Consider the following 16,083-nt stretch of genomic DNA (forward strand, 5'->3'; position numbering starts at 1 on the left):
ACAGAGCTACAGTTCTTCTAATCTAACTCTTAGCAACACAAGAAATACGAACAGTTTCCCAAATGTAAAAATAATGCATTTATTGCTTTGTTTGCAAATTCCTGTATGTTTAACCCTTAAAAGGGGGTTGGAAGTTGAAAAAGGTGAAACAGAAATGCTACAGTGACAGAAATTACCATAGCAGGCGCTGCAGATGGTTGCGTGGTCTGATTTCCAGAGGGTTGTGGCTGCTGAGGGAGTGGCTGTGGCGGCTGGCTGGGCACTGGCTGTCCTGGGGGTGGGACTGGCTGCTGATTGGGAGTAACTGGTTGGATTGGCGTATTTACCGTACTCACTGTTGATAAGCTCGGCTGAATGGGCTTGACTACAGGGTGACTGGGAAATGGAGGCCCTTGGCCCATTCCTGGGACTGAAGGAAGGAAAGAAGGCATAAAAAGACAAGACGGACATAAAAAAAGCATAAATCTGAACAATATCATATATAAATATGCTGTAGGGTTAAACACCAAGGCATAATCACACATGGTCTATGTAAACACAGACACGCTGCAAGTAAAAGCTTGGCTAGTATAAATTGTTCACAAAGACCCAAAGAGCCCTCTGGTAACTCACAGCGACTCTTCTGGTTGTTGGCTGCCTCCATGACCATCTGTGCAGCCACCTGAGCAGCAGTCAGAGGCGTATTCTGTCAGCGGGCAGATTAAAGGAAGACAATGCTTGGTAAAACGTTTTAAGGGAAGAAACATAAGCACCACTGTCTGAAACTGAGCCAAAAGCAGGCAGCACGAATTAGTCTCCAGCCAGCTTTACACTATATGGCTGCTTGCCCATTACCTGATAAGGAGGGGTTGTGTTTATTGGTGGAGGGGGCTGTGGAGTTCCAACAACAGGCTGACTACTAGCCAGCACCGGAGGAGGGATGACAGGTTTGTGCGGCCCGGGTCCTCCACCTGCAGAAACTAGAGAGACGGGGAGATAAGCTCATAGTCTGTACATAAAAGACGGCTGCAGCCATCGGGATATCACCCATTGTTTAGTGAAGTCCAGTTGAAAAGGTACAAGCGTTTTTTTGTTCTGTTTTGCACTTCTGACAACTGGAAGCATGATATGTATTTATGAATCTGATCACAGAGATGTGTCGGAGTAACCTTGAACAGTAGCTAAGTCTTTAGAAATTCCTTTAAGAATTACAAATAAAGAAGAGCTCAGAGTGAAATAAAAATCTTATACAAATGGATGATTCATAAACTGTGATGTACAAAGTTACAGTCATGTTTCAGTAATTTTAAAATTAGACAGAAATAACCAGAATAAATAGAGAATGCAGTTTTTAAAAGATGATGTCATCTATTAAGGGGAAAAAGCTATTCAAACCTGGCTCTGAGTGAAAAACTAAACTTAATAACTGGTTGTGGCACCCTTGGCAGGAAGAACTGAAATCAATCATTTGTGCTAAATGTAGAATTTTTTTTAAATTCAGCAGCATGGGAGTCATGCCAAAGCATTTCTGATGGATTTAAGTCTAGACTTCAACTAGGCCACTCCAGAAACTTCATATTGCACTGTTTTTTTTTTTTTAGCCATTCAGTAGCAGAGTGACTGGTGTATTTTAATGCATGCTCAATCATCGAGGTAAGGAAGACCCAGAAAGTTCATTCTGTTCATCTGAATTTAGTGGGGACTTCTTGAGTTTCCGCTAACAGCAGGTATCCCCAAACTTCTAAATGGTATAGTTGCATTATGACAAAAACTAGCACCATTGATGGGTTGTGAGCTCAGTTTCATGATTGTTAATATGCAAGTTGTCATCAGCATGGACAATGGCGATGACAAGTGAGGTGTTTCAGATCACTTTCTGCTGCATAACCTTCAGGGTACGAACTGATAGTCAGACGTTCTCCGTCACGATTTTCAGGAAGAGAGCAGAATTCATAGTTCCTCAAATTTTGCAAGTTATCCTGGTCCTGAAGCAGCATCATACTACCACCACCATGTTTGACTGTTGGTATGAGGTTCCTTTTATGAAATGCCACGTTAGTTTTATGCCAGCTGTATTCCACAGAATATTTTTCCTAAAACTCCTGGGGTTCATCAAGACATTTTTTAGCAAACGTGAGATGAGCCTTTGTGCTCTATTTGGTCAGCATTGGTTTTCACCTTACAATTATCCCATTTTGCCACGTCTCTTTCTTTTTGTTGAATCATAAGTGTAGCCACGACCGTAACTGAAGCAAGTCAAGCCTGCAATTCTTTAGATGTTGTTTTGGGTCCTTTTGTGACCTCTTAGATAAGTCGTTTATGCCCTCTTGGAGCAATTTTTGTAGGCTGGCCACTCCTGGTTATGTTCACCACTGTTTTTTTAATTTGTGGATAATGGCTCGCAGCATGGTTCACCAGAGTCTAGGCCTGGGTTTGGCCAATAAAAGTGAACTCAGCTTTCAAAAAATGTGATTACTCACAGTTAATTCATGACTTAACAAGGGAGGAAATAACTTTTTTTCACATAAGGTCGGGTAGGTTTGGATAACTTTTCTTCCCTTAATAAATGAAATCCTCATTCTAAAACTGCATTTTGCTTTGATCATCTTTGACTAATATTAAAAATGTTTTGAAAAGGTGAAACACGTAAATGTGACAAATATGTACAAAACAAGAAGGAGGCAAATTGTTTTTTCACAGCATTGTACACTTGTCTACTCACATATTAAACATCAACCTCCAGGGCTAAAAATGTCAAAGTGCCAAAACTACAGTTCCAACCAAGTGGACAACTTAGCAGTCCATTCTCAAATCTAAATAAGAACAATTCCTCCACCCGAAAACCTGCATGATGGCACCCAACGTGTAAAAGCTAAAGCTTTAACATGAGTCCAAATACCTTTACATATCACTGTGTATCAAAGAAGACTTAAAATTGAAAATTCATCAAGGCTTATTGTTCCACAACAAATCTTTAGAATAAGAGCAAAAAATAAAAACAAAAAAACATGTGCTACAAGTGGACGAGGCATAGTTTTCTCACCAGGAAGCGAGATGCCTCTGACTAGGACCATGTGGAAGGGATCTTGACTGTAGTCAGGAAGAGATTCAACTGCCCCCCCTACTGGTGACGCACGTTCAAACAAAGCCCTTAGAGGGGGCAGTTTCCGAGGAGCCACAACAGAGAAATGAATTCCTCTCTAAAAAAAACAAAAAACAACAAATATATATCAAGGTTAATACTATGATTATATCTAACCCAGTAAAAAATAACCTTCACCAAAAAAGCCAGCCTGTCCTCCAAGTATCTACTGAGGACAAAATCTGTGTTTACTTACATCTCTGATGATTTTGACCAGGCTGTCTGCTGTGCAGCCAGTGTAGCTGACACTCTCCACAGCAGGAAGCAGGTAAGGAGGGGAATTACACAGCAGCACGCACACTTTGTGGGTCTGACCTCTGCAGCAGCACACAGAAAGAGGGAGAGACATAAAAGTTTAGATTTTCATCACTACTAAGCCAATTCAAAGAAGAAAACTGGCGTTGTTGTAATTGTTTTTTTCTTTTTACTTGAATTTCATGAGATATTAGAAACTTTTTAAAGATAATTTTAGCAAGAAGACCCAGTTATTTTGGGGATAAAGGAAGACTTTTATTATAACGATTCAATCATGGTTTTGCCTCTTAAAGAGAACCTATTATACTTTTCCTTTACCATTAATTTGGTGAATGTTCATCTATATAACCAAAGTTACATATGGTCAAAGTTTTGAAAATGAGGTCAGTTTATGTGAGTGTAATTTGTGTGAGGTGAAAGCTCGGATTTCAAAACTGATCTAAACACTCAAATTCAATTTTTTCTATTTTTGTCTCATAATAATGTTAATAACAGCAGACATCCTTAATATATTCATCATAGACACTGAGAGCAACGAGGCCCCACCCATTTGCCAGGTATTTCAAAGAGGGAGCCAATCGGAGAAAACGGGTTAAAATTACAGGGAATGATGCTACATGTCGTTTCAGAAAGAAGATGAACTGACGGGATCAAATATAAGAAAAATAAGGATTATTGAACTGAGAGGTAGCAGCTAAAACAGCTTGTTTGAACTTGCTATTCTAAAAAAGCTACTCTGGTAGGCCCAATACAAACATGGAGCTGGAAAAGAGAAGAATATGTTCTTTTAAGCAAGTGCCAAAATTAGCTTCTCACTGCCTTTTGCTAAGTTACCTTGGATGAAAAGATTCTGCCTCTAGGTTTGTTTTATCAATGAAGAAAACACAAATACAGGCTTACATCTGCTCCCTCATTTTCTTAAAGTCATCGAAAAGCTGCAAGGCCACAGAAAGTCCCTCTGCAATCAGACTGCAGCTTTCTGCTCCACCTCCCATAAACCTGTGTGGAAAAAAAGTGTGATTTTCTATGATTTCTCTTCATGATTAGAACAAAGGGGCAGTTTAAAAGGTGTAATAGGGAAATCATTTTTACTGGATGTTGTCGATCCAGGAGACAAATTCGAAGGCTGAGCTGGTTGGCGCGTGACACTGGACATATGACTCCGGAGCGCAGTCCACTGTGTTGAAGACCACAAGGCCATACTGTGTGCCCCCGTACTAGAAAAAATAAAATAGTAATAATAAATTATCCACAGAATTCAAAAAACATATTCGAATTTCAGCAAACAGTGACAGGGAATGCAAGCTAAAGCATTAAAAGCAGAGATTAGACTGTCTACAGTGTACCTTGCCTCTTGCCCTATGTCAGCTGGGAAAGGTTTTAGCCCACCCGACCTTAAGTTGGATAAGTGGTTAAAAAGATAGAAAACAGGAATTACAGCAACACTCACATCTCCACCAAAATCTGTTTCTGCTGGAGGCCCTCCATTAAAATACCTGTGGTGAATGAAATAAAATTAATTCATGGCTACATGACATTAATGAGTTAGGAAACAATGGGTAGCTTTAGATACTTACTCAATAGCTGGAAGTATGTAATTTTTTCTTAAAGATTCAAAGTATGGTCCAAGGTTCGCTGTCCCTTCAATGACAAACACCACATCAGCCACCTGGCTGGGCCCAGGTTTACTGGATGGCTCCATGAGTGCCGAACCTGCCACCATAGATCTAGATACAGAGGAGAAGGTTATCATAGTTTTAAAAAAAAAAAAGAAAAAAAAAAAAAGAAAGAAACTACAATAAAAACCAAAATTAGGTGCGAAAAATATTTCTTGCTAAAAAAAATAAAATAAATGTAGTCTGACTGATTTCTTCAACACCAGCATTAGCAGGATTTGGTACATGTAACTCTAAGCCTCTTACCTACCTTTCTATTTGAATGCATTTATGATATTCTTAAATCTTGATTCAATAAATATAATTCATAATATAATCATTAAAAGCTATAATTGACACTGAAAATGACAAAACACTTCTAAAAAAATCACTTTTGTTAAAACTTGGATGAAAGGCCCTTGTGGTCTAAGGAGCTTGGAAAGAAAAGCATCTGGACTTCAGATCTGGGACTCTCCACCATTTGACCCTAGAACTGAAGAAGCTTCTCGGATGAGAGGTGAAATGTCTTCAAGCAACTTAAAGAAGTCCAGATGCTTTTCTTTCCAAGCTCCTTAGAATACGATGACCTGGATGACTGAGAACCTTCACAGACAAATGCCCTTGTGGTATTTATGGCATCTATTATGATCTGTACGTATACTCTGCAGCACAGTGAGAAGACAGACACATTGGGCTACAATTTAAACCCCTATTCAAAAGTCAGGACAACAGTATCAACAAGGTTGTGCTTGTTTATTTTCCTTTAAAACTAAACAAAAGCAAAAACATGTTAATTCACTGCACATTTCATATATATTCACTTAGAAAGCATTACATTTAAATTTTTTATATTGTCTTCTTATTATTGGAACTACTATCTTTAGTGTCTTGATGCATGCTGAATCATCCAGGTAAGTAAATCCCAAAAAGTTGATTCTGTTCATCTGGACATAGCGTTTTCAGTGGGAGAATCATTTCATCACTCATCAAAGTGACTTCTTCAGTCACAGCTGATGTTGTGTTTGTCAATGAAGAGACAGCGAACCTTGTACCATTACTTTGAATCTTTAAGAAAAAAATATATACTTCCAGCTATTGAGTAAGTATCTGAAGCTACCCATGGCTTAAACAGTACAGTACTGACCCCACAAACCAATAGTCACCAGTGGTGTTAGTTTTAGTCAATATGCAAATGCACTGTTTATAACCTGCAGTCAACTGAGATTGAAGAACTCACTTAGTTGAGTGACGAAACGTTTCTCCAACTGAAAACGCAAAGTCCATATGAACAGCTTCAATTTTTTGGGATACCATCTTTAGCGTTACCTTGTTTAATTTCCTGTTTGCTTTCTTACCTTAATTCGAGCTCGATTATCTATGTTATTTGCTCTTTTGCGTTTCTGTTTTGTCAGGTACACAAGTAAATCACTCTGAGCTGAAACACCCCAATGTAAGATAGTGATTTCAGGGACATCCAGTAGCTACAGTACGATGGAAGCATGTGACTTCACCTCTGTGAAGCTGTAACAGTCTTCTATTCTTTCTCAAGAAAAACAAAAACAGCACTTGTGTTTTTCAGTGTAGCACACTTGCGAGAAATGTTTTCTTTTTTGTTTGTTTTAAACCGGTGATAAAATACCAGATGTTTGCTGCGATAGCTGTGCGCTCCAGTTTCAAAGGTAGGACCTAAAACCTAGCTGGTACTCTAGTCGCTAATCATTAATCCATAATTAATATTCTAATCGACATTATCGCCAAGGGGAGGTTAAACGCAAGCTAACGAAGTCAACAACAGCTGAAGTGCGCACAGCTTTCGTTTTAGCGTTAGCTAGCACAGCAAACGTCAGTGAGCGATTCAAGCTAATATAGTTCAAATAACCCAATTAACAAGCCTTTTTCAAGCTGTTAAGTGATGTAGACTGACCTGATGGACTGTGGCTGTCCGACGAACCGCTGAACCGGTTGGACCAAACTGTAACTCTAAAAATTAACTTGAATTACACAGCACAGTTAGCGTGAGCATTTGTTGTATTTTTGGCGGAAGTGACGAAACGACACGCCCACAAGAGTCCAAGAATCTAAAAAAAAAAACTTTATTAATAACAACAAAGCGGAATATGGCATACATCAGGTTGTCAAGAACACCGAAAGGAGTACAAGGAAAATAAACGAAAACGATACAACTTGGGAATTACCATAAACACAAAATACCAGGGGGTTACAGGCCGTTCTAACACACAGAATTATAGAAGTATACTAAAATCTTTAAGACGGTGACACGGTTTTAAGGTATTTTCAATTCTTGCTGTCCATTATTGAGAAAATATAATGCTTTATTATCAAAAGTAATTCAGTGAAATTTGGCTTACGACTGGAGAACTTGGATGTGTGAATACACTGTCAATATCACTGTAACCAAGCAAAACGTTTTTCGAGCATAACGAAAAATTAGGGTTACCATGATCAGAAACAAAACGTGAAAGTATGCTCTAGAGATGTTTCGTAAACCAGCAATACCAGAATAAATGAACCACTGTTTCAATATCGGTTTCACAAAAAGTAACAATTCACATTAACACCCCTTACAAAGACTAAAACCAACCCCTGATAGTAATGAAAACTAAACTAAATCTAAACATTTTCAAACATTAAAAACTAAACCAAAGCATTGCCAGTTCCCTTGAAACACAAAATAAAAATGAAATAAAAATGAAATCTAATTAATAGAAAATGCAAAACTAATAGCTTTGGTCCTCATCAGTCAAAGATGTTTTTGTGTGGTCCCTCATAGCAGATATGTACCTAAATAAGTGGGTCTTTGCAAGCTTAAAGAAGTCCAGTTACCTTGTTGAATTTATTTGTTGTCTTCTTAGGCTTACTGAAGGCCAAGACCCTGATTATATCCAATTCATTTTGAGTTTATTTTATTTAAATAGCACCAATTCAACAACAGTCAGTTCAAGTGCGTTCTAACACAATATTAGACAGAGAGAATCCCAACATTCAGATGATCCCCTATGACCAAGAATTTGGTGACAGTTTGGGTCACTTCCAGCCCACGCTTAACTTGGTGGAACCCACTTCATGACTTTTTAGACCACGTCTGGCCTATAAACATTTGCCATTGCCATAACTGATGTGTAAGTGCCCAGAGCAGGCCCAGACATCTCTGCTATCTGGCTGCTTGTAAGCAATTACTGAAAATGAAATGCCCTCAATATATATTGCTCCACATAATGAAGCATGGAGGTGCAGGGTCATCAGTGAATATTGTCTTGGCTCAGACTTCTAAACCTCATCTTTGCTTTTCAGTGCCTGAGTGATGAGGAAAGGCTCCAGTTAGCTTTCCTTAAATCTATCTAATGACCAACCTGAGGCAGCCAGAGGGCTTTCCCCAAGGGTAAAACTGAAATCTACACAAGAAAGATCCAGACAGCTGACTATTACAGATAACAATGGCAGGTGCATTCAGATGAAATTTCTCGAAGTGCAAAGGACAGGAATCACACATTAATTTCCTTAATGCAAACTTATGCTCAGTACTGAAGAGACAGAAATTGAAATCTTTGAGTGTTGCCACAGCAACCCCCCCCCCCCCCCCCCCAAAAAAAAAAAACAACAACAAAAAACCAAAAAACAAACAGACTATTTTCTTTTTTGTGTTTCGAATAGGGTTCTGAGGACAAACGCTGGAGATATCCAAGTGCTTGTGATCCAGACCTCCAGCAGATGTCAGCAAATATCTAGTGATGATGAACCGATGATGGTCTTATCAGAGAGCAGGCTACACATTTTAACTTAAAGTTCCTTTAATTTAGTGTTAGACTGTTTATCTATATTCGGTATATGTTTAGAGTAAGTTACATATAGGAAAAGCTACCGAGACAAAATCCATGGTACTGAGAAAAACATCTTCACCACAAAGCATGGCCTGTGATTTTTAGGCTTGACATTCTTAACCTAGTTGTTGCTTTTTTCTGGATTTCATGGTTTCATAACTTCATTGTTCTATAAAAAGGCTTTCACATTCCCCTTGCAACCTCAGTGCTGGAAACAAGAACATAATTACCACAGCAGCTATCGGCACATTAACTGCTGTCAGATCAGCACAATACACCAGAGGCTAACCTGTAGTTGTAACACATCGGCATGCTGCTTCTGTGGGTCCAACAATAGCATCCCCTTCCCTGTGGTAATGCCAGCCAGTCAGTCAGCTTAGCACAGCATTCAGCAAAGCGCTTCAGAGCTAATCAAGCTCAAACCCTCCCACAGAAACAATGCTCCACATCAATTTAACCTAAATTCTAAGGAGGGCAACAAGCTGTGGGCTCAAGCAGCTTTTCTATTTGGGCGTCAGTAAGCAAGAACACTTCAGGCGACCTAAAGAAAGTTCATCTGAGGGAGGGTTTATGCCCAAGGCTACCCCCTGGATGCAAACATTAGCTCCTCCACAGAGCTTTTTTATTTTGAATGAGCATCATGGCCAAATTAAACTGACAGAATGGATGGTGAATGTTCGTGTGTGTGTGTGTGTGTGTGTGTGTGTGTGTGTGTGTGTGTATGTGTGTGTGTGAATGTGCCTGCGTAGGCATCCCTTTACTTTGCAACTCTGATGCTTTCTGCCGCTCAGAGGAATATACAGTGTGTCTCGCTGCTTTGAACTTCAACACACACAATGCCAGCAGTTGCCAAGCAATTACAGAAGGCCTGCTTTCTGTGTATGCCTTTGGAAGACCAGACAGTGTTTTCTTTTTTTTTTTCCTCTTATGTTCCTTGTTTGGTCACAGAATTACATAATACAATATGAATCAGAAATATAGTTGGTGCCGTAGCTATCTATGTCTGCAAGGTCCAGGTGGTATGGTAAAGACAATCCGTCTCCTGACATTGGTACCCAGCTGGGATGCTGAGGGCCAGATGGTCGCCTCACAACAGGTAATCACAGCCAGCATGCTGATACAATGGCATCCACACAAATAGGTTACCAGACAAATAGGTTACCAGAGGCGTTTCCATGAATGTGAAGGAAAAGTGGCCAACAGGAAATCATAATATTTGATCAGAAATAAATCCAATGTAGAAAAATTTGTGTTGAAAACCTTTGGTGTGATTTGTAGGCTTTTGTGCAACCTGAAACAATGTAATACATAAAAACTGTGCTGCAAAAGAGCCTGAAAATTCTTCAGCATTGAATAACTGTTTTGCAAAGTGGTGAAATAGCAATGTCAAAATCTGACTTAAGAAAAGTTTTAGCAATAAATAAGGTGCCTGAAGTAAATGGAAGGGGCCTTTCCAGAAGCACAGGCATTATATTGTTAGATCACAATTATTCATTAATGTGTAAATCACTTTAAACCATAAAAAACTATTAAAAAACAAAAAATAAAACAAAAACATATAAAAAAGGCAACATTTAAATTTATGTTTTAAAATCATATCTAAAAGCTTTAAAATAAATGACATGGAGAACAAAATGCAATATTTGGATCCAACATATAGTGAGGTGGAAGCAGAAAGTGGAGTAACACAGACATATTTAAATGAATGCATTAAAATTGTATTTGTGTCATTAGTTTAAAGATAATTAATTCAGTTATATTTTGGTTAGACAGCTCCGTCCCATGAGCTCCTCTGGACACACTCCTGCCCAGAGTATTAGATCTGATAGTATTTTTAAAAATCTTCATAGAAAATTACCTTTTTCTGTCAAATCATGGACCAGCAATGAAAAGTAATAAAACAGAGTTTAATTATGGATTTTACCTCCGTTTCTAATCTTGTACAGATCTTCCCGAGCATTCATCATTTAAAGCCATGCATGCGGCAATTTAATGTCAGTGGATGTTTTACATAAGTTTGTGCTCATCAAGTGAATAGCAAGTTCCTCCATGGCAGCAGTTTGCAGAGAAGGTCAGATCCTGGGGCTCACTCCTGTATTAATACACTGCTCCCCTGCAGAGGCAGGCTCCTCTAATACTCCTGCTGGCTGAAGTTTCCACTTGCGTGCATTCATTGAATTCATTATTTTGAAAGGTTTCGGGTATTATTTATAGTGTTGGAATAAAATGTTAAAAACTGTATACGTGGCATAATAAGTGGTTGGCGTACTTTCAAAATGAGAAAGCAAAAGCTGGGCGTCACGTAAAGGTTTCCGGCGCGCTGGAGACGCAGGTTTAATGTCGTGGCATAAAGTGAATTTCAACATGTTACATAAAGATTGGGCTCCATGCAGATGGCCCTGTCAAGAAAACTATACAACCAAAGCATCACCCAGAGTTACTGCATACATCTTTAATGATGCAGGCGAATTCATTATCATTATGTTTAATAATCAGATATATTTGCAATAAGGGTTAATGCATTGCTGTCAGCTTTTAGATACCTTTAGATATGTCCCTCCAGCGTGATACACACAGCTCTATGCTACACACACATACACACACACACTCCCACACCCAGTGTCTCACTTGCTCCCCCCTCCCTCCTCTCTGCCTCTTTCAGTTCAGTGAACTGAGTGAAATGTCTTTCCGACTAAATGATTTTTTTTTTACACGGTGGGAAAGTTGCCATGGAGACAGCACCCCCCCCCCACCCAGCCCCTCCTCTCATTTTTTGCTCAAGAGCGTAGCCCATTAAAGCTGTGCTAACTGGTTGATGTCACGTGTGTGTGTGTTTTTTGCACTTCTTGAACTGTTAACACTGTCAGTATGCTGCAGGTGCCCCTTTATGAGTGTGTCTATATACAGAACTAGCCTCCTCCACCTCCTCCTGTGTCCAGTTCCACACATCCTGCACGCAGCTATCGCCTCTCTCCTCCAGGTTTACCCATTTGTGTTCTCCTCCTCCTCCTGTTCTCTTCCTCACTGGCATTCTGTGGTTCTTCATCCTCCTTCATTTGTTTAATCCCCCCCTAATCCTCCTTCTCTGTCATTCCTCTGCACATCTGAGCTTCCTCTTCCTCCTCACTCTGCTTTCTGCCGAAACACCGGAGGTGCAGCTTGCTGCTGGTGGGCTTTAAGGAGGGATAATAACCACATGACAAATGATATGAGTGATTTTTCTAAAAGAAAGGGAGACAAAATAGAAGTAGGAGTGCAGATGTGGGTGCACACACAGGGCAGGCGATGGTGCTCCACGTTGCATTTGAAAATGTGGCCACAATAAAGAATTCATGACAAAGTGGCTGAATAATTACATGCGACGTAATGCACAGCTGAAAGTCCAAAAACTCAAAAAATAAATAAAAAAGTTCAGGGTTCAGGCAGTCTCTATCCAGGTCTTACCTTCTATGCCTGAGGCAAATATACACTGTGGACATGTGAAATGCTCAGAAGTTTGTGAAGTTTGTATATTATATATAGCACGTAGCACACTGCCTGGCATCTGCGACAGCCCAGTGCATCAAGGGAAGTAAGAAACACGAGGCTGGATGATACATATCCTTTATTTCCATGATCATTACTTCAGCCACACTGTTACTTACACATTCACAGACATCCTGCGACCTGGTACAGCTGTCTCGACTGAAACGATCGCCCTGGCTTAACCTCTCAATCAAAATACTCAGCATTAACCAATAAAAAAGTAAACCTCTTGAATAAATTATATATAAAAAGAACAAATGAAAATCAAAAGGAATACCAATTCGAGAAAGATAAATACAGCATAAACAATCCTTTTTCTTCAGTGTTGTTTTTGACCACAGAGATAAACATCTGCTAGATCTCCTTTTAGTCGTCATTAGTAGTATTAGTATCAAGTTCTTTGTCAGATTTTGCTTAAAGCATCACTTATATAATTTTCATTGCATCAAGTTGACATCATTCATGTTAATATAAGCATGCAAACATGTTTCCCCATGACCATTCGGAACTGCACAAACGAGAGAAGACAGCGAGGGGGAGAATAGGGAGGAGGACGGAAAGGGTGGGGTGGGGTTGTCATACACAGAGAGAAAGAAAGAGGGCAAGATGGGGGGAGAAAGCTGAAGGAACTGGGGAGGAAAAAGTAGAGCAGGAAAAATGGTTAGGTGATGGAGAGTTGCAGGAGGAAAGGTAAGGATTGCTGGAGGAGAAAATGAGTAATCAGACAGACAGAAACAGAAAGGGAGGGGTTTAGATGGGGTGGGGGTGGGGGGGTAGGCGGACAGAGGGAGGAGGAGAATAAGGGAATGTGCTGGCTCCAGTATGAGTTTTGCAATCTATCACAAGGCAGTAACACTAGGGCTAAATAGGGTAGACACAAGCAGAGAGAGAAGGAGAGAGGCTGGGAAAGGAGGAGAGTTTATGGGGCCTCTAGACCGATGGATCAATACCATATCTACTTATACAAGCTGATCAATAACCCCCCATCTGACAAACAACACAAAATACTTTCAGATGTAATTATAACCTCCTGCTACCTTCACTGATCCAAAGGAAAACTAGACACCCCCCCCCCCCCCCCCCCCGCCACCCCCCCATCCCCAAACTGCACGCACAAAATACACACACGTGTGTGTTTGTGCACGTGAGGATGAGACTGAAATGGCAACAATACAAGTAGCTGCAGTGAGGTGTTGTACTGTTTTGCTGAGGTTACAGTGTGGTGACAGACATGGCTTTGAAAAGTCTGTATCGGTTTACACAAGTAGTGCAGATATTTCAAGCGCTCGTTTCTCACAACACCTCCTCCCTGATGTCTCGCCTTTATGGGGATCTAAATTTATCTTGATCTGTTTTTTTTTTCCTTAAACCTTTTATTTTTTGTTGTCTTCCTTCTCATGAATGTAATCAAAACACACCCAACAATTAAAATGATCAATCCCAGCGCCGTCCTGATTTTCCCTCGGACATACAGTACACAAACTACTGAAAGAAGTACACAATCAACACAGTTACTTACATCAGGCAAAGGGTGAGAGAGGAGAGAAGGGCTGAATGATTGGCAGCTGATTTCAGAGACGACATAGACAATACAAACTAATGTCTATGAAAGACAGTGTTTCCCCACCTAGTGCAATGAGGCACGTATAGTACATACACATTCACTCACTCACTCACACACACACACACATACACACACAGAAAATAGCTCCTTGTAAAGACACAACACAAAGTTGGCTCCAAGACGCGCTTTTCACAGTCTGTGGATGCCGGGATTCGAGGAGCGAGGGAGGCAAGACAGGAAAAGGACACGGGAGAGGAGGAAAAGGAGGAGGTGAGCACAAAAACGTGTCACACACAAGGTCACAGTGACACGCAGGCATACACACACGCACAGACACGCACGATACAAAACAAACACGCCCACAAACACAGAAACACACACTAATAAAAGCAACACGGACGTGTGTGTCCTCCTAAAGTCTTGTCGGTGACATGATATGGACTAATAATTTTGTCAATTGAAGCTTGAGGAACAAAAACAACAAAAAACACATTGTCCTGGAATGATTGAGAAATAAATTAGAGTGGTGATATCCTTCAGTGTGGGATACATCCTCCAGCTCGTGCACTCCAAACAGATGCTGGTCCAATCCTAAAGCCAGGATTCGTTGAACCCGTTTTGTCCTACATTAGGAAAAGTCTGGCGATTTGGCCTGAAAGCCAGTGTCGATCAAATAGTTCGTGTCTCGCATCATCTCATCCTCAGTGGACCGTAAAAAAAATGGCATGAATAAACTCATTTCCGCATGGTTGCATGTATACTGTTTCACACAAATGACAGAGCAAAATAATTTAAAAAATACCAACGAGCACCATGAGGACTGTGACAAAAAACATGAGGAAGAGGGACACATTTCAAGGCTATGTAACATGCTTAGACCAATGAGTCTGTCCTCATTTTTCGCTCTTCTGACATCAATAAAGACCACTGGATGCCTCGTCATCTTTCCTCTGGGGAAAATAAGCGAGTTAACTCTGAAACCAGAGGGTAGGAACCCTGGAGAAGGCGTCCAAAATGGCCGAGAGTATCCACGGTGGATATTTCGTCCTGCTAGTACTACATGAGATGTATTCCTATACAGTACGGCATATACTGTACACTAAAAGAAAAATATTGACATAAGGATTTTCTTCTTTTGTAGTCTGTACAAGGGCATGAACCTTTGGTCCTGTTTGAAATGACCATTCTACGATGGCTTACTTTTGACTTTTTTTAGTTTTCAAGAGAGAAAAAGTTTGTCACGTCACACTCCTTCTAGATGAAATACTACACTAATCTGAAGCACACATGGACTACTCACATACTACAAACTCTGTATTTGTGTATTTGTCTCTGTGTGGTGTGTGTGTGTGTGGGTGTTTCCTCGCTAGATCCCAAAATGTACACCTGATTTCAGTCCACTGTACTGTTAAGTGTCCACATGTGTTTGTAAATGTGTAGTCTGATGCTCAAAAGTGTAGCTTGTGATGGATGGAGCTGATTTTTCCCCCCTCCAGCTCAGTAAAGACAGCCCAGGAGTTGAAGGATTCATTAGCAGGAGCAGAACAGCACTAGCAGTTGGACACTAGCAGTGTCTCCACGTCTCTCTTTCTTTGATGGAGAGAATTATTCACAGATGAGAAGAAAGAAAGCAAAGTCTGGAGCTGTAGAGATGATGATGACCTGAGGAAAGAAGGAATAAGGGGGGAGAAGCAGATTAAGGAAGAGTGTGAGTTAGGGGGAGGGAGGGAGGGGGGGGGGGGGTCGAGAAGATATAAACAGCACGCAGTACTGTACGTTTGTAGGGAGGAGGGTTGAGATGCATTATATAACCCATAACATCGAGATTATACACATGCCTCTGCCTTACAGCTCCTACATCTGACAGCTCCACAGCTTCCACTTTATCACACATTCCCAGTCAGGTCATGCTTTTAAAGACTTGACTAGTTTTCCAGTGTAAATCTGTCTGGAGAAGCATCTGCTGCACATTTTGTAGTTTACTACACTTTCAGATTAAAAAAAAAAAAAGTGCATCCACTTTACAAGCTGAACTCCAGGAGATATTTTATTGCTACCGGAGTGATGACACAAATTACCATATCCTGATGACAAGAAAATAATAGCTCAGAAACCATGGCGTGG

General features: G+C 40.3%; 2 protein-coding genes across 4 annotated transcripts in view; both read right to left on the reverse strand.

The window, feature by feature from the left end:
* Positions 1 to 7,093, reverse strand: part of med25 (mediator complex subunit 25) — a 30,858-nt gene extending 23,765 nt beyond the window's left edge. For all 3 annotated transcript variants that reach the window (XM_084925216.1, XM_084925217.1, XM_084925215.1), the window contains exons 1-10: positions 6,956 to 7,093; positions 4,954 to 5,103; positions 4,827 to 4,872; positions 4,469 to 4,593; positions 4,277 to 4,375; positions 3,318 to 3,438; positions 3,023 to 3,179; positions 835 to 959; positions 613 to 685; positions 177 to 409 (exon numbers count right to left, since the gene is read on the reverse strand). In XM_084925216.1, the coding sequence (XP_084781342.1) occupies positions 177 to 409; positions 613 to 685; positions 835 to 959; positions 3,023 to 3,179; positions 3,318 to 3,438; positions 4,277 to 4,375; positions 4,469 to 4,593; positions 4,827 to 4,872; positions 4,954 to 5,099 (1,125 nt within the window). In that variant the 5' untranslated portion in view covers positions 5,100 to 5,103; positions 6,956 to 7,093. The remainder of the gene's footprint in view (positions 1 to 176; positions 410 to 612; positions 686 to 834; positions 960 to 3,022; positions 3,180 to 3,317; positions 3,439 to 4,276; positions 4,376 to 4,468; positions 4,594 to 4,826; positions 4,873 to 4,953; positions 5,104 to 6,955) is intronic.
* A 5,364-nt stretch (positions 7,094 to 12,457) lies between these two features.
* syt3 (synaptotagmin III) overlaps positions 12,458 to 16,083 on the reverse strand; it is a 41,535-nt gene continuing 37,909 nt past the window's right edge. The window contains exon 13 of the mRNA XM_084925218.1: positions 12,458 to 15,621. The gene's annotated coding sequence lies outside the window, so the exon portion shown is untranslated. The remainder of the gene's footprint in view (positions 15,622 to 16,083) is intronic.

This window comes from Perissodus microlepis, chromosome 4 (assembly GCF_051167445.1).
Source record: "Perissodus microlepis isolate ML-2025 ecotype Zambia chromosome 4, ASM5116744v1, whole genome shotgun sequence".
Lineage (NCBI taxonomy): Eukaryota > Metazoa > Chordata > Actinopteri > Cichliformes > Cichlidae > Perissodus > Perissodus microlepis.